At 36.0% G+C, this 19,235-nt stretch overlaps 1 protein-coding gene across 1 annotated transcript in view; it reads left to right on the top strand.

The window, feature by feature from the left end:
• Positions 1-7,642: 7,642 nt before the first annotated feature.
• Positions 7,643-19,235, top strand: part of LOC149803268 (ras association domain-containing protein 4-like) — a 155,866-nt gene continuing 144,273 nt past the window's right edge. The window contains exon 1 of the mRNA XM_089952926.1: positions 7,643-8,062. Within this exon, the coding sequence (XP_089809052.1) occupies positions 8,014-8,062 (49 nt within the window). The 5' untranslated portion in view covers positions 7,643-8,013. The remainder of the gene's footprint in view (positions 8,063-19,235) is intronic.

Below are 19,235 nucleotides of genomic sequence, written 5' to 3'. Positions count from 1 at the left end.
CCTTGTGGTCCAGATCCTCGTTGATAAATTCGTTTAAACGCAGAAGCTACTTCAGCAGCTGTCTTTGTTAATAACGGCTCTGCTTCTTAATATCTACTTGCAACATCAACGACAGTTAACTCGTATTTGTACGTTATTTGACGTCTTCCAATTTTGATAGTATCATGTGGTAAAAATAAAATATCCGCCTGATGAACTTCAGTAGGAACGCTGACATCGAAATGAAATGTACGTACTGAATTCGTTTAGGCGGTGTTATATAAATTTGCCTTATTGCTTGTCGTGATAACCATTTTCAGCAGTAGAACGTTCGACACCTGCTGCTTCAGCGAGTTTACTAATCGCTGCTTTGCCTTTCCAGTATCCTCTTGGGGAATAATAAATCGACTCCATTATTTCAATAATCGGTTGATTAATTACCGTTTCCCAATACAAGCTTACCCTTCATTGCAGATCTCACCAACCATTTGGCTAATGATTCTTTGAAAGATTTATTTTTTATGGAATTTAGCGCGTGAATTAATTTCACATCTGCGATATGCCTATCTCGCAGATCTTTACTTTTATAAGCTACATCATGAGCGTGACAAGCTCGGTCAATAGCGTTTATTGGAGACTCACCTGGTTTTGCTTGGTCTTGGTTATCAAGCCTAATATCAAGTCGAGTTCCAGGTAGCTTTTATTAAAACCGACTGTGTCAGGGGAATAAATTTAAATTTTTTTTGTACCGCATCGTTCACACTTACCTGTAACTGCTGACCTGTTATTTTTTGTTGTAATAGTTGTTAGATCACCTGTGAGGGGTACTAGTCCTACATTTCACACAATATAAATCCATATTATAGTTATATGGATGTAATTGATTTTTCAGCGACAAGAAAACAAGAACCGATGAAGCATCATGCTGCGTTACCAAATTCTGTGCGAATGATTATCATAGGTCCATCTGGGTCTGGTAAGACGCAGCTGCTGCTTAATTTGATAATGAGATGGTTAAAATGGGATAAGTTGTACTTAGTTGCTCCGTCTGTAGATGACCAGCGATGTTACGAAGTATTAAAAGACTTTAATGAAAACGCAAAGTTGTTAAATGAAAACGGTGATGATGTTATTGAATTTATTATTGATATCAATGAAGCGCCATCTGTAGATGATATTGATGGGTTTATTAATAATTTAGTTGTGTACGATGATGTAATGCTGGATAAACAGTCCAATCCGCCTAGAATATTTTCACGCGGGAGACACAAAAACACAGACGTGATGTATGTTACTCAGCGGTATACACAAATCCCTAAAGTGATCAGGGATAATTGTAATATTCTTGCTGTGTTTAACGGAGTTGATACACATACGCTGAGAATTATTCATCAGACCTGGTGTAACGGAGATATGGATTATAATCTTTTTAAAAATGTATTTAGTCATGCTCGGCAACCCCGCATGGATTTATAACGATAAATTTACATGATCCGCGAACGCGTTATCGAATCGGTCTTGATAAAATGTTTAATTAATTGTAGCAGAGAGGGCGAAGCCTCATACTCGGCACTCAGTTTGCAATTCCTTTTTTTACAATTTTGTTTTGCGATTTCCAGGAAGGTTTATTTTTGCGAATAACAAGTGAGTCAATTAGAGGTTGTTCGCCTTCTCTGCTGTTTCTCTTTTTTTTAAAAGGATATGTTTTCAGTTGCACTTTCTTCTGAGAGCGTGCTAAACCTCTTCTTGTGTGTCTGTCCATGGGATGTAAGTTGTTCGACTAGTTTAGCTTCAGCATTAGGATCCCATCGTGGAAAGAAACGGATAATGACACCTTCCTATGATCCATTTCAAGATGAATTGTCTTTTTGTTTTGAGCATCAGTTATTGAATTAGCCAGTTATTTTCTATGACAGGTTTTATTTGATGTGGCATTTGAATGAGGCCTTGCAGTAACTGACGTTGTGTCAAAGTAAACCGTCTAAACACATCTTTGGGAGCAGCTTCGAACAAAATTGAGTGGTGGAATGCTGTGCACGAATAAGTTTGGCAGAAGAGTGAGTTTTAAAAGAAGTCATTCTGAATAATGTTAAAAGAAAAGAAGTGAATGATGGTTTTATTCAGACGAAAACGCGGAAAGCGACGTTTTAATCACTGGATTTCCATCTTGAGATCAGTCATAGAACAAACTGGTACTACGAAATCTCAAAAAATAGGGAGGGGTAGGTTTTAAATCGATGGTAAATAGGCATAAGTATAGTCTAAAAAAGTGTTCCTGAGCGTTTTGCCAACACCTGAACTAAAGATTTATCTCTTGGACCTTTAAACATCAACACATAATGTACCCGGAACTGATTGTGCGATACGCTTTACTTTATTGAAATATATTTTGAGTAAAGTAAATACTACTCGCATTACAACGATGTCTTTTCCATGTAAACCAAAGTTTAACTTTTATTTGACAAATTCAGTTTACTGAACCATTAGGTCCAGCAAATCAGCATATTAAAAGGATGGTAAAGATACAGTGCATTGCAACTTTGACAATTTGATCTTTCGTCAGTCACCTTGATAACAAAGGAATGCAGCCAAAACATTCAAATTGTGTTAGAAATTTCGAGATTCCATCACCGATGCAATACCTTTAATACATATACACGTTTAATTATTTTCCTTTCAAGGTGTAACGGCAAAAGCTATTTACATTTTAAAAACATAAAGTATATATTTTCTCTTTGTTTCATCAGTCACACTCAATGTCTTTGGCATAGTCAGTCACCTATTTCCAATTGTTATGCACATCTGTGAAGATAATGGTCATTCGTAAACAACTAGCTTATGCAGCAAGAGTTCAAGGTGAGACACGTTTACAGTTAGAATGTTTATCCGTTGAAATGTCTTCAGTCTGATATGTTTTAATTTAAGTGAAAATCTGTGTAAATAAGGACTTGATAAACAAATAATGTATTCTTGTTTTACATCAGTCTGTGGGATAAAATTCGAGAGCAATTATTTATTTAAATTATTCATTGGAATTACTAAGTACTCGTTTTGTTGGAATTTGTGAGAACTCATTCAATAACATTTTGGGTTGCATCACTGTTTTACATCAAAACATTCAAAATTATTAGAATTCATTCGGCACATTCTATAATTTCGATATTGTGATTGGATAGTGTCGAATGTATGGGATTTGATTCACAATACTGAAGGTGTCTCTTAAATGTTCACTTTTTAACTTAGAGAAATACATTCTTCTTTTATTTTGCTTAAAACTGTTGCTTTCACTTTCTTTCTGTTACATAATTTAAGATATAAAGTCGTAGCGGAAGCATTAAATCCAAAACACGTCCAGTAATTTACATCCTTCCATTCGTAAATCTGTTTGTGTATCCAACTTGCTATACATACTTCTTGGCAAGTATGACAAGGTGATAAAGTAAGGCGAATGTTTTCTCCACACACGGGTACACAAGTCGTATTTTTCGCTATTTGCAAAACTTTTAATGCAACGAGTTTTTCGTGCATAGGTAATATTTTTACTATCATGTCTTTGCAACTACTGTTCATACATTTACCATGAAGAACCTTCTGGAATATGAAATCTAAGAAACGTTGTCACGAACACACTCATCACATGTCAGCCAAGATTCAGAGGAATCGTCTCGTGATGTAGATGAGTTCTTTTTTAGGTACTCCGTAATCTACTAAGTCTTGAACAATGTCATTAACTTTCTCTGACGAAATTTGGTGCAGACGTGATTACGGAAGTTGTGGCAGTGCAATTCGTATAACGTTTTGGCACATTTTATGGCACAAAATCTTCTCTTTTCGACTATGCTACAAGCTATAGTTCAATCAGTCATCATATGACATTCAGATAACAGTGATTATAAAATATGTGCCATTTCGGATGCAACTGTTCTTTTCATTTTAACTGAATCTGTACAACATTGTGATAAAAGCGTTTTCGCAGATCCATTGGTAGATTTTGAATGTGCCCTTCTTAACTAGTCATTCATGGGAATGTCTTTTCTGTAAGAAATAGTAATAAATGCATCAAAGAAATCTTGAAACAAAGGAAATGTTCGCAACCTTACAGTAGCATACAGTTACCATTGGTTAAAACGTGTATGTTGCAGAGCGTTCATTGGGTTTCACTCAAATGTTCACAAACTCTCAATAATGCTCATATTTTCAACCGACCGAATAATGGTAGCGAAAGCACAGAGGCAGTCTGGAATGTTCGATGAAAGCTGTATCTTTCTATTCCAATCTTAATAGAATCGATAGCTCAATGTCAGTCCTTTCACTCTGCATTTGGTATGAAGTTATTCTTTCTTGCATGTGTACTGGTAGCCATAATGTTTAGGTCCACCACTAGCAAAATTCAATAGAGCATCTTCTGGATGATCTTGTTCACCAAGCCCCTTACTTTCGTCTTCGATGGATAAGTTATAGCTTCCAGGCCAGTCGATGCATAGGTGATAGCTTCCAGGCCAGTCGATGCATAGGTGATAGCTTCCAGCCCAGTCGATGCATAGGTGATAGCTTCCAGGCCAGTCAATGCATAGGTGATAGCTTCCAGCCCAGTCGATGCATAGGTGATAGCTTCCAGCCCAGTCGATGCATAGGTGATAGCTTCCAGGCCAATCGATGCATAGGTGATAGCTTCCAGGCCAATCGATGCATAGGTGATAGGTTCCAGGCTAATCGATGCATAGGTGATAGGTTCCAGGCTAATCGATGCATAGGTAATAGCTTCCAGGCCAATTGATGCATAGGTGATAGCTTCCAGTCCAACCGATGCACAGGTGATAGCTTTCAGGCCAATCGATGCATAGGTGATAGCTTCCAGCCCAGTCGATGCATAGGTGATAGCTTCCAGCCCAATCGATGCATAGGTGATAGCTTCCAGCCCAATCGATGCATAGGTGATGGGTTCCAGGTCAATCATGCATACGTGATAGCTTCCAGGCTAATCGATATACATGCAACTATCTGTGTGCAATTAAAGGACTCTGTCTCATAAAGGTTCCGAGTTGGAATACAAGTTTAAACGGGCCTTGGGTTTCACATAAGCACCAGTGAGGACATTACCAAATTCATCGGATGGTGCAAACTCTGTGGTCTCTTCGTAATTCACCAAGATTAAATCTTCATGTACGATTTGCATGTGTTGGGTGAGATTTTCTCTTTATAGCCGATGAGTTGAAAGTATCGACTTGGATCTACAATTTCCGTACTTGTCAATATCGGACGTTGAACCAATTTTCCCAACATACAATTCAGCAAGACTTAAGTAAACTATCGTCTTCCTTCATTTTGTTTGAAGTGATCAAGGTAATGCCTTCTAGGGATAGATACCGTTCTTTGAATTCGACATTTTATTCTGAGTTTGTCAGTAAGAAGGATAGCCACTAGCATCTTGCTTCAATGTCATAAATTTATTGACGCAACCGGATTTGTTTTTCCCTTACACTTCAGTGGCATTGTACTATGGCAGGAAAGTGCCAAAAATCGCATACAAAAAGTAACCGTCATCGAGAGCATTAAACAATTCGACACTCACATACGTTCCTGTCAAGTTTTCTTCTTGAGCATCGTGGTGACAAGGCTAGTCTTGATTATACATGTCATCACACGTATTACAAAATTCTTCATTGATAGTAATCATGAGCAGCCATCCCCCTTTCGGACCAAAACTTTTAAAAAGAGATTTGCTGTTAGCTGTTATCAACCTGTCAATGTTGGGTGTATAATCATTTCGATGAGGTCTATACACAATGACGAATGGTATCCCTAAGGAAAAAATCGAGGCTATGATCAAATATTTGACAACGTTAATTAAGGGTAAAAGTGGTTAAAGAAATCAAAGATAATGCTGCATTTTAATTATATTTGATTTCTCCATCATAGATTGAACTTTGGATACTTGGTTAATAGGTCTTTCATTTAATGGAGGCTGTTCATATGATATTTTGGTGACCAAGGTTCGTTTTGTGCCATGTTTTGAGCGAAATGGTTGGCGTCTTCAGATTAGCTGTATGTAAATAACCGATGCGGATTACTATTCTTGCCAAAATCAGACTGGCCTATTTAACATACTTTTTAAAAGAATTTCATTATTTTCTCTTTATTGGATGTAAATTAAATTATATGATTAGCCACTTTATTTGTTTACGTTTACTGAAGCATGAACCAAAAAAAAAAAAAAAAAAAAATACGCTGTGCAAGCTTAAATATCATAGGGTTTACAAATAGCTTTTTTCAGTTCACACTTCTATGAAAATCAAAAATAAATAGTCAATGATTAATATTTTTAAAAGAGTGTTGTTTTCCTTATGCAGTCCTCCATTATATAACGAGCAGGTCCCATCACTAAAGATGTATTTATGTTTCAAACATCGTATGTTTCAATCATATAAAGCAGAAAGAAAAAAAAAAAAAAAGACAACGGAACAAAATGCTTTCAAGAATTTCATTCTTCAATGTAACCAATGCTATCCTCCATTATTTTGTTTATAAACATTAGTTGAATATCGCGGTTCGAAAGAAGGGTTTATAAGAATGGTATATTTTGCGAGCTCCAAACACCCACCCACCCCCCGCCCCGCTCACTTACAATAACTGGCGAGTACCTTAGTAAAACTTTCATGTACACATTTTTAAAAATCAATTGCATGAACAATTGTTTTAATAGAATACCACATAATTCCTCTGAATTTTCCAGCTTCACATAGAAGTGAAACCTTGAAATAATACATTTATTCCTATAACTCAAAATGGAAAAGATAGCTCTTGTCTTACTGGAAGGTAAATAACTCTCGATACAATGTTAATAAGAGCTGTTAAGTGTGCAATTGGTGAGTCGAGTCGTATGTGAACAGCATATTAACTCCGACAAAATGACATTTTTCTTTAAGAAACACACAAAATATATAAGTAGCAATGTTAAGTATACGTCACAAATTTTGCAAAACTCGCTATCTATCTATCTATCTATTTGTTGTAAATTAGATCTAAAGGGAACCAAAATAACAACTATTTGAAACAAACAACTGCAAGAAAGATCAGCCTGGCAGAAATGAGATATGAAATAATATGTAAAATAGTCAATTAAAATCAGCAAAAATAAACAGCATTAGAATAAACAATGAAGCCGAACAAGGGCGCCGGCAGATTGGGAGGTGGGGCCAAAATGAAGTGGTCAGCTATTAAGTTTTAAGGATGTAGGTCGAATCATGATTAGAAGTAAAAACGGTGGGTGGTGCAATTGCCCGTCCCACCTGCCCCAATGTGCGGGCGCTCATGGAGCCGAAACAAGATTTCAGAAGGTAATCATACTCATGCACACAAAGACCACTGAAACCTAACGGGGATGTGGTACAAAGAAGATACCTTCTTTATTCCCTGAAAATAAATTATTAGTTTTTGATGCATGTTTTGGAAGTTCAGTGAGAATTCATTAGGATGCTGTTAAATAATATATAATTTTTTTTCTTCTAACGTCTGTTTTATGTACTGCGTTTTATTATTATCCGATATTGCTTGCACGTTCATATCATGTACTGCAATAATATCCAGATGTGTATTGCGTTTTCTCTTTTGTTTCTTTTATTTTCTTCATCTTAATTTAAAACGAAAGAAAAAATACAATGGTTCGGTCCACAATGGAAGCCTAGCCGCTTGGAGTAGTCACACAGCAGGTAGGCCTAGCGTTGGTCGGATGATTCCATTTTGAATCAATATATCAATATATTATGCCAACGAGGATCGGTGACAGTTCGTGAGCGCGTGTCACTTCACATAATACAGTCAGAAATGTGTATTCACTATCGCTGCGTTTCAGTGTACGTGCCGGAGAATTGTGCACTGAAAAGCGGTTTCTTATGTCAGGTTGTGTCACAGGCAACGAAATATATATTGTGTATTCGGGATTCCTTGCTGTGTTACAGTTAATCACCGGGTAGTACCTACACAGAGTCAGCGGGATTTAATTGTGGATTGTGACGGTGCAAATTTCTTCACATAATGAGCACGCCGAACACCTGTTCCAAATGTGGAAAACCTGTATATTTTGGTAAGTAATTTGCCAGTTAGATTTGTACTGGAAGTGAACATGACAAAATAAGTGTTGTTCTCAGGCTGATCGAGTATTGTGTTGATAATGCGACCTTTATCTGTAATCAGTCGATACTCCATTAACCAAGTTTATACATACACGCTTAAGCCCGTTTGCACGTATGATATATATATATATATATATATATATATATATATATATATATATATATATATATATATATATATATATTAAAATCAGTTATATCACCCGTACAAACATTCAGTCAATGCAGGCGACATATGTACACATATCGACATCCAGATACACACACAAACATACATACACACACACACACATAAATATATATAAATACCCTACACATCGTACCGAGACACGTACCTGCATATATATATATATATATATATATATATATATATATATATATATATATATATATATATATATATATATAAAGCATGATATAGATTGTTTCATTCCTAAATTTTATTGCCACATTGAGTACATTCAGAAGTGCTTGAATCAGTTAAGCTGGAAAACCTATTCATCACTAGCTGATACTTGGATTGGTGATAAGTGTTCTAAAAGAGTAAAGAAGATTAAATATTGGTTTACTTGTGGGTACACCAGTATCGAAAAGTGAATGGAAATGGTAAAATAAATCTTGGATTATACTAACGGATGTGTATGCACTTAACAATACAATTTTCCTGGCAGTTTCATTGGGTGAAAAATGAATTGTTTATCGCCTTTATTTGCTAATAAGTCAAGATTAACAGCAAGCAGCATAGACCCTGATTAGTAATCACATAAGTGCACTGGCAGACCAGGGTTTATGTTCTTTGTTATAGCAGATATGGGTCTGTACATTTTGTAATTTCACACATAAACAAGCACATAAATGTTATTTAGGTGTGTATAAATATTATTTAGGTGTCATATGAGCTTCCAGTAATTTAATATTTTCAGTTTCTATCTAGCCTTCTACAGGATGTATGCATATCAGGTTTGGTGCCTGGGTGTGATTGTAACTAACAGTTTAAAATGACTGTTTTTATAATGAAACCCCTGAAGGAATACTTAAACCTCTGTGACCTTGGAGATTATTGAGCATTAGGAACTTTTATAAATCTTAAAGAACAAAAAAGTAAACCATCATGAAGGCCAGGGCCTGCATGTTGAATCCACAATATAAGCAGGGCTGGCCCTAAGGGTGGGAGACATGTTTCACTGCACAGGATGCTGTGATCAAAGTTGGGAAGCACCAAGTGCAAAGGGTTTTTTGGGGTGGGAGGCAAAGTTGAAACAGGTTGCCATTTACTCTAAGCCAGCGCCTGATACAAGCATTGCAGTAAAATATGTAACCTTGCCTTCCTGTCTCCTTGAGGAGGGAATAGAATAACATAGATTTGTCTTCCTTGCCTTTCCGTCTCCTTGAGCAAGGGACAAGCATTATGTAGATTTGTCTTAGCTTCCCAATGATTCATGCACAGTTTCAAAACAATTGATCAGGAGTTTTAGAAAATGTGAGCAAGTTAAAAACATTCACCAAAAGATTGGGTAATGCAAATTTTGTATGACTTACCATGACCCAAAGTCAAAGAAGCAAACACTTGTGTCACTGAGTTGTCCTGACCATGACCCAAGGTCAAAGAAGCAAACACTTGTGTCACTGAGTTGTCCTGATTAGTTTCACGTAATAGTAGTTCAAAGTCCATCTGGTTGAAGAAAATATATGCTAATGTCAAATTGCCGATATGGAAAAATGACTGCTCTGTGTCACTTCCCATTAACTTACCATTTAACTCCTTCTCCTCTCCACTCATCCCAATGGCAACATTAAGGATCCAAAACCGTAATTGTCTTTTGACTATACCTAAATGAAACATCATAACATATATCATCATATACTCCCACCCCTCCCAATACCCCTGTGTAGAAGGTTACAAGAGGAGTCCATTTAATTGTGAAAGTGTACCTTTGATTTTCACCTTTCCTCCATTCTTTACTGGAGCCTGCATCCCCTCCACCTGGGGCATGCATCACCTCCTCACTTTACTGAGGTCAGCATCCCCATCACCCTTTATTGAGGACTGCATCCTCACCACCTTTTACTGGGGCCTGCATCCCCTCAACACTTTACTGGAACCTGCATCGCCTGCACGCTTTACAGGGGCCTGCATCCCCTGCACACTTTACAGGGGCCTGCATCCCCTCAACATTTTACTTGGGCCAGCATCCCCTCAACACTTTATAGGGGCCTGCATACAGAATTTGAAACCTTCATTGTGTTCTAGTGATTCTAATAAAATATGTTACCAAATATAGTCAAACTCGGTCAGTCACTATACATGGATTCAGGTTATAAAGATAACAATGATGTGCAGTTTGATGGACAGATGTACTTACACATGGATGGATGTACATGGCTAATTCAAATATTACAACTAAAAATACACATTTAAAAACCCATGCTAAACCAACCCACACCTATTACTCTCTTGTTTATTAGGGACAATTGCCTATATTCTCTTTACCTCACCTGTACAGGTGTTGGAATGTGCCTGAAGATACTTTGTATTGTTCTCATTAAGGGTGGTGCCCATGCAAATGAACAATATAGATAACAAACAGGTCTAACATTAGTTGTATAGTGGATCACGTTTTAGAGACTGTCTTCTACTGACATATATGATACAACATATTAAAATGAACCATGGTGGCAGGGGAAGGTTAAAATTTCGAACCTACATATAAACAAGGGAGGGTTACAAAGGAAGAAAATACAAGTTCCCTTTCCACAAAGTGCACTTTTGGTTAGATGATGCTAGTATAGCTTTACAATATCTTTTTCCGTCTACACATTATATACATTTTAAAGTCACTATTGCCCAACAACATCAACCATATACACAAAAAGCCAATCAAAACGAGTAACAATAGCAGCAGCAACAATAACAAGAAAAATAAGCACTTTGTATATAATGTTACATAAATTCAAACATTGTAGAAGAGGTATGGGTTCATGGATGCTGTATGTTTTCTGCAAATTTTTAAAATCCATTGTGCAAGTTATATATATATATATACTGTATATATATATATATATATATATATATATATATATATATATATATATATCCTTTGATTTGGGGCCTCTTCAGACCCCCCCCACCTGGATGCCCATGTGTGGGGCTCATTATCTAATTTGTGGTGATTGGGATGGTAGGGATTTTTCTTCCCAACAAGAATATCCTTTATTGCAAGATCATTGTGAAATTATTTTTAATTTTTTTTTTTAATATGTTGGAAAAAATTGTTATTTGCTTGAGATAAATCAGAGCAGTAGTATATTTTTCAAACTAAGATACACTAAGAATTATGGGAGTAGATGATTAGGTCCTTAATCTGGAGTTACCTGACAGACTATCACAGTGTAGGATGCAATGGCAGATTTATGGAATGCCAGAGTTGGCTTAAGTGGTCTATTTGGAATACATGTTGAAACTAAATTATATGATACACATTTCTTAATTTATTACGTGTTGTGTATTTCCTATTATGTGTTGTGCATTTCTTATTAGGCAAAAAATGACTGTGTTTCCTATTGTGCTTTTAAACATTATATAGGAGGATTGGTGGTGTCTGCAGATTCAATAGGTAGGATTGCTGGTGTCTGCTGAATCATTAGCTGGGATTGCTGGTGTCTGCTTAATCATTAGCTGGGATTGCTGGTGTCTACTTAATCATTAGCTGGGATTGCTGGTGTCTACTTAATCATTAGCTGGGATTGCTTGTGTCTACTTAATCATTAGCTGGGTTTGCTGGTGTCTACTTAATCATTAGCTGGGATTGCTGGTGTCTACTAAATCATTAGGTCAGATTGCTGATGTCTACTAAATCATTAACTGGGATTGCTGGTGTGTTCTGTATGAGATGAGAAAGTATTGCATGAGTAACTGTTCCATCATGTTAGCATATCATTGCTGACTATTTTGGTCAACAGACTCTCTCCTTGGTAACAACTTCTGCATGGATGTAAGGTAGTCATTATTACTGGTGGACTGATGATGTTGTTTTTGTTATAGGGTTTAATGCCATTTTTCAGCACAAGATAGACTATACATGTCAGCCAGTATTAATGGTGGAGGAAGATCCCGTGAAAACCCCAGAAAGAACCACCAACCCACGAGAAGGTACTGGCAAGCTTTCTCACACATATCTACATTGGCCAGTTATTTGGAAATAAACATGTTTACTAGGTTTTAGTTCTGGACACAGCCATGATTCTGACCTTAGAATTTTCTCAAAACAAACTTATTTTGTTTACAGTTGAGTTTGATGACAGTTTCCATTAAGTTGACCCTCATCCTGATCTTCAGAATTGTGTCTTAGGTTTTGGTATTAAAGTTGGTTATACTAGAATTACTCATTCCATATCTTAACATAAGTCTTGGTGGAATCAGTTTTAGTTGTGTTCAGTTGAGATTTAATTTATTTTCATTATTCATTGAAATTACAGTGCTCATTAATTAAGGACTAAATCACTATTTTGTTATTATAGTGAATTAATTCAAGGACATTTTGGATTATATCACTGTGAGACATTATGACAGCTGGCACATTAGCACATTCTAAACCACTGGAATTCATTTGGAATACTCTATACTTTTGGACATGTGCTAAGAACCTTTTGGACCATATTGGATTTAATTCACAAGACTAAGTTCTTTTTAAATTTTAGCTTGTATTCTAGAAAAATAAATTACTTGTTGAATTGAACAAAAGTTGATGGTTTTTTTTTGCTCTTTTCTATTACTTAATTTAAGGCCATAGAGTTGCAACAGAAGTATGCATTGCAGGTTTATAACTTTAGTTTTATAATTCAGAAAATACAAACTATGTGGCTTTTTCAATGTCATTTTCATCACCATTTTTGTAATGAACCATTCCAACCTTTCAAGAGATCAGGAAATAGTTTGGTCTGAGGTTATCAGTACATATGCTGTCAACTGGCGACTGAAAAATATAGGGTAAGAGAAAAATAATCTTTTTACTACATTGACACGTACCTGATTTTTTTCACCTTGCTGAACATAAGAAGATAGCTGCAGTTCACACATTATGTTATTGGCTTTTTTCTTCTTCATGAAACCCACTGAAAATTAGCTGAACCTACAAACCTTTGATTGTTTATTCTTTCTTTAGAGTTTGCATTTGACCTTTTCAGTATCTGACTTCTGCTTCATCAGTGGTCCTTCCTTGCCTTTACATAATCCAAAGTCAATCAAAATGTGAGAATAGGCTTTTCCACCAGGAAATGAGAATATTCTGGTTTGATCATTTTGATTCTCAGGATGTGTATCAGATCTAGTGGCCATTATACAATTTGAAATCTTCTCTCTTCTTCCCAGTAAAGAACAAGAGAGGGAACTAGTCTGTGTCTAGTGCTACAGAACTGCCTGCCTTCAACATAATCAGTTGTGGTCATAGTTAATTATCATAATTGGCTAGCCCAACCAAACTGATTTTCAGTTATAATCGATCATCAGCAGAACACTAGCTACAACCAATTCTTGTCATCTTCAGCCATGTGCCTGTTCATTTACATTGTTATGTATATCGATACATTTTGTAACTCCTGGTACATGATTGTATCTAATTTTTATAATTGTTATTCATAGCTGTAAATCATACAGAATATCTTTAGTGAAAGTTCGCATACATGACCTGGGTATCTTAAGAGTTTAATATTACATAGGATCTATAAATAGATCATAACATATGTGTTCACAATTGATAATAATTTTAATAATAAAACTTAATGGCGTGTGGCTTAATTTCTTGTTGGCTGATGTGGGTATTGATGTTTGTGGAAGAATTCAATAACTTCCCATTGGTTGGGCTAGGTAAGAAATATAATTGCAATACATGGTGTATATAAAGAAAGAACTGAACAATCAGTTTCATTCCAATTTTGGAGTCATTCACTTTTCTTGTTGTAAGTCTCCTGATGTGTTTTATCTTGTACTTAGATATTATTCAAGAGGAAAAACGTTTGCTTGGACTGTTCAGTGGAAATAGAAAGAGTTCATTATTTAGACTATAATATTATTCTGGAACTGTTATGAAATATCTGAAGGATTTCTGGACAACTCCATCTTGACAATGTCAGGGTTCATGGAGGACCATAACATTTCCAGTTTTGAAATTTATTTAGGACTTTCATAGACTTTTATAATGAATAGTTTCAATTCACTTCTTAATACTGTTAGTTCCTCTCACATTTTCATTTATTACTTTGATAATTAAATTGTAAAGTTTTTCAGGACTTGGTTTTCCTTTTTTACTTTTACTTAGTTTGTGACCATAGAGTCATAACAACATGCTGACCAGTTCCTGTTTTCTTCAGGCATGTACATGTTCATTTCCATGTTGCCCAATTCTTGTCTTCCTAAGTCATGTTCATTTACATCTTGACCCATTTTGTAAACATATAAAGGCCATAAACCCAGGTAAACATTGCAGCCTCAGTCAGACGTGTACAATGTATAATAAGCAGTGCCTAGCATATACTAAAAAATACACAACCTATACATATAAAAAGAGCTTCTCATCATAAAATAATCAATGTATAGTACATACGAAATGCACAACATGTAACAAGGAATGCAAATCATATAATATTGTTTCAACCACATGTATTAAAACAAAAAACACTTGAGACAGCATTAGCATTCCATAAAAGTACCAGGTAAATTCATATGGTAACAGTGCTATTATGGTAATTTGAGCAGTAGGTAAAGTACCTTAGAGGTAGGTTGGGTGACCTAGTGACAATAAACTACTTTTGATGTATGAGGGCATGAAAGATAATAACCTGGGAATGGTCTTTCTACAGTTTACCATATTGATTGTAACCCATCTGTCATTAAACTTTATTCAACTTTTTGAGTAATAAATGTTTTACCAGCCATGGAGACCATACTCAACATTGACAAATGCAGCTTTTAGATTGGTCAAAATATTTCTAAGATTTTGACCTACATACCTTGATGCTTGTACCTTATACTTAATGCTTGTGTCTCGACACACACACATGCATGCACACACACATGCACGCACACACACACACACACACACACACACACACACACACACATATATGTACTTAAGATTAAATGATTAAACAGTGATGGTTTAACAGTCCTGGATGGAATCCTGGTTGATTTTTAATTAGAATCTATTTGGATAATGGTCAGACAGAAATGTTAACTTGGGTTTAATTAGCAGGAAATGACAAAAGGTAGAAGAGACAATTCAGACACAATTTTTGGCATTTCAAAAAAATGTCATAAAATGAGTTTTCCAAAAATACATTTAGTTATTAATAAAGGTGGAACAGAGAGGATTATTCTAACTTTGATGGGAATGTTAATTTTTTGGTGGTTAGATAAAGTTTATCCTGATTGGCTATGCTAAATGAGGCGTGTTTGTTTCCCAGAAAAAATTCAATGTTGTAAGTAATTTCCTTTATGAAATTAGCAAGTGCAGGTTTTTCTGCAGAAGGGGAATCTTCATTCTGGGGGAGTGGAAAGTGTTCTCCCATTATTAATTGTCCAAGGGATGGGTGTTTGGAAGATGATGGATATGGAAAGAGAGATTCGGCTTGATAGAAAATTTGGTGGCTTTCAAAAAATGCATGTGACAGTCATGTGACCAATATACAGATGCTTAAGTCGAGTCATATGAGCATTTAACATTTTTATAGGGGGAACATTATTTTATAATACATTTTATAATACATGTATAGCACAGTACTCTACCTATAAATAAATGCCTTTGCTCTTGTAATGTTTCAGCGATGTGTGTGTATGCATGTGAGAAATAACTTTTAATGAATAAAGATCAATCATTGCTAGTGGATTGTTGCGTTTTTTAGCTGACAAACATGCATCAGTTGAAATGTACCTATGCTTAGGACACAGTTGATTAAGTTAAGCATGATACCATTATAATGTGCTCTGGATGTGTATATATGGATTGGTACTCTCAGATCTCTTTTGTTCTTCCAATATTATTATGCTAAATCCAATGTTCTTATATCATAATGGTGATATATGATAACATCACAACAGATAGCTGTACTGATCTGAAACATAGCAAATATGATTTAGTGTTTGGCACATCACTCAAGGCTCTTTGGGAATATGGTCCAATAAAGTTGTTGTTGTTGTTGTTGTTGTAGGGTTTAACGCCATTTTTCAGCACACGATAGGCTATACATGGCGGCCAGTATTAATGGTGGAGGAAGAACCCGGGAAAACACCGGAAAGAACCACCGACCCTCGAGAAGCTACTGGCAAGCTTTCTCACATACCCACATTGGCTAAATCCGAGACTCGAACCTACACAGACAGAGGTGAGATGGCAGTGATCCGTAACGGAGAGCGCTTTAGACCACTCGGCCACTCGGGGCCCCTTCCAATAAAGTCACTATCACCGTAAATATGAAACATATTATGGCCCAGTTTGATGAAGTTGGTAGAGCCCTGTAGAAATCATGTCCATCTGGATATCTGTAATTTCATAAACAATTTCATGCCTAATGTAAACTAGATGGGTGTGTGTGTGTGTGTGTGTGTGCAAGGCAGCTGTTAGTACCGTTTTTAGAAATCGTTGGTATGCATCCTGCATCCGAGGTGGACACTCTAACCATTAGGCAACCAGGAGTGGTCCAGCTGGATAAGTGAAACTTGGTTAATCCTGGTTAGATATAGGTTTCTTCTGTTTTAGTTGGGTGTGAATTTCAGTCTTTACATTGAAGTTGTTTCAGTGGTATGTGAAGTTTTAGTTGGGTGTGAAGTTCAGTCTTACAATGACATTGTTTCAGTAGGTTATGAAGTTTTAGTAGAGAACAAAGTTCAGTCTTACAATACCATTATTTCAGTAGGTTGTGAAATTTAGTAGGGTGTGGAGTTAAATCTTACAATGACAATGTTTAAGTCAAGTGTGAAGTTCAGTTTTACAATGACAATGTTTAAGTCAAGTGTGGAGTTCAATCTTACAATGACATTGTTCAAGTCAAGTGTGAGGTTCAATCTTACAATGACATTGTTTAAGTCAAGTGTGCAGTTCAATCAATTACAATGAAATGTTTAAGTCAAGTGTGAAGTTCAGTCTTACAATGACAGTGTTTAAGTCAGGTGTGAAGTTCTATCTTACAATGACAATGTTTAAGTCAAGTGTGAAGTTCAGTCTTACAATGACAATGTTTAAGACAAGTGTGAAGTTCAATCTTACAATGACATTGTTCTGGTAGGTTTTGAGGATTTAACAGGGTGTGAAGTTCAGTCTTACAATTTACAAGAATATTTAGTAGGGTGTGAGTTCAGTCTTACAGTGACAATATTTTGGATATTTTCCATTGAAAAATTAAATTTTTCCTATATTTAGTTTATTTTCTTTAACTTAAATACAGTTATACATTCAGTTTCTTGCATATAACAAACTTAAATAATGGTATATTCAGTCTTTTCTAGAGAATGTATGAGTATTGTTAACTTCACTTTATGAAACAAATTACTTCAGTATGTATAGCTTACTCCAGTTCATGGACATAATTTTACGGTTAATTTGTGTTTAGTTTTTATTGGTTTTAATGGCACATTTTAACACATTATTGGCTATTTCATATGAAGGAAATGGGACCATGATGTCTTTCCTAAGGACACACCAATACAGCCAACTCATGCATTTAATAAATTTACGTCAAAGCCTTCAAGCTTTGGCTTGGCAAACCTTGCATCATAAATTGATCCATTATTGCTAGTCAGTATTTCAGCAATGGGTATCCAGGCACTCTTAAATGTAATCATGTCAGCTGCCCGTAATTACAGAGTGAAAGCAATTGTTTGCATCCTTTGGTTTAACTGCTTTGCATACAATTTTATAAATAATAAATTTAAAAGATTGGCTTCTACTTGGATGCTAGGACAAAAAGGAGAAAAAGTTCAATCTAAAATTCCAAGTCACAATGTTCATATGCAGTGATTTTATGAAAACATTTACAGTATTGACAGTCTGCTTGCTTTATAAGAGCCATAGATGCTGGAACTGGTAAATATTGTTGTGCATCCCTATTTTTATTAGTTTCATATTAATTGTTATTTATTATTGGTGTCCTATATGCGAGTGTCATTTTGTGTGATGTGCACTTATTATTTCAACAGATAAAAGAAAAACAAATTTCTTATTACATTTACAGTGAAACTGGCTCATCTATGCATGAAATGCTAGCATGAACAACCATTATATTTGTGTCTGTTCCTCCTCAAAAATGCTTGGATGAACAACCTATTTATTTGTGCCTGCAACGCCATTGGCACTGGTTCGTGTATGCCTAAAAAAATATTAGCATAAACAACCATTTTATTTGGGCCTGCTCCTTCAATGGCACTGGTTTGAGTATGCCTCAAAAATGCTAGCATGAACAACCATTTTATTTGTGCCTGCTCCTCCAATGGCACTGGTTCAAGTATGCCTCCAAAATGCTAGCATGAACAACCATTTTATTTGTTCCTGCTCATCCAATGGCACTAGTTCGAGTATGCCTCCAAAATGCTAGCATGAACAACCATTTTATTTGTGCCTGCTCCTCCAATGGCACTGATTCAAGTATGCCTGAAAGATGCTAGCATGAACAACCATTTTACTTGTGCCTGCTCCTCCAATGGCACTGGTTCGAGTATGCCACAAAAATGCTAGCATGAACAACCATTTTATTTGTTCCTGCTCATCCAATGGCACTAGTTCGAGTATGCCTCCAAAATGCTAGCATGAACAACCATTTTATTTGTGCCTGCTCCTCCAATGGCACTGATTCAAGTATGCCTGAAAGATGCTAGCATGAACAACCATTTTACTTGTGCCTGCTCCTCCAATGGCACTGGTTCGAGTATGCCACAAAAATGCTAGCATGAACAACCATTTTATTTGTTCCTGCTCATCCAATGGCACTAGTTCGAGTATGCCTCCAAAATGCTAGCATGAACAACCATTTTATTTGTGCCTGCTCCTCCAATGGCACTGATTCAAGTATGCCTGAAAGATGCTAGCATGAACAACCATTTTACTTGTGCCTGCTCCTCCAATGGCACTGGTTCGAGTA

The sequence above is a fragment of the Sinohyriopsis cumingii genome, chromosome 3, assembly GCF_028554795.1.
Source record: "Sinohyriopsis cumingii isolate HCF-2022 chromosome 3, ASM2855479v2, whole genome shotgun sequence".
Taxonomy (NCBI): Eukaryota; Metazoa; Mollusca; class Bivalvia; order Unionida; family Unionidae; genus Sinohyriopsis; species Sinohyriopsis cumingii.
The sequence above is the reverse complement of the archived record's forward strand: the minus strand, read 5'-3'. Positions and strand labels throughout refer to the sequence as shown.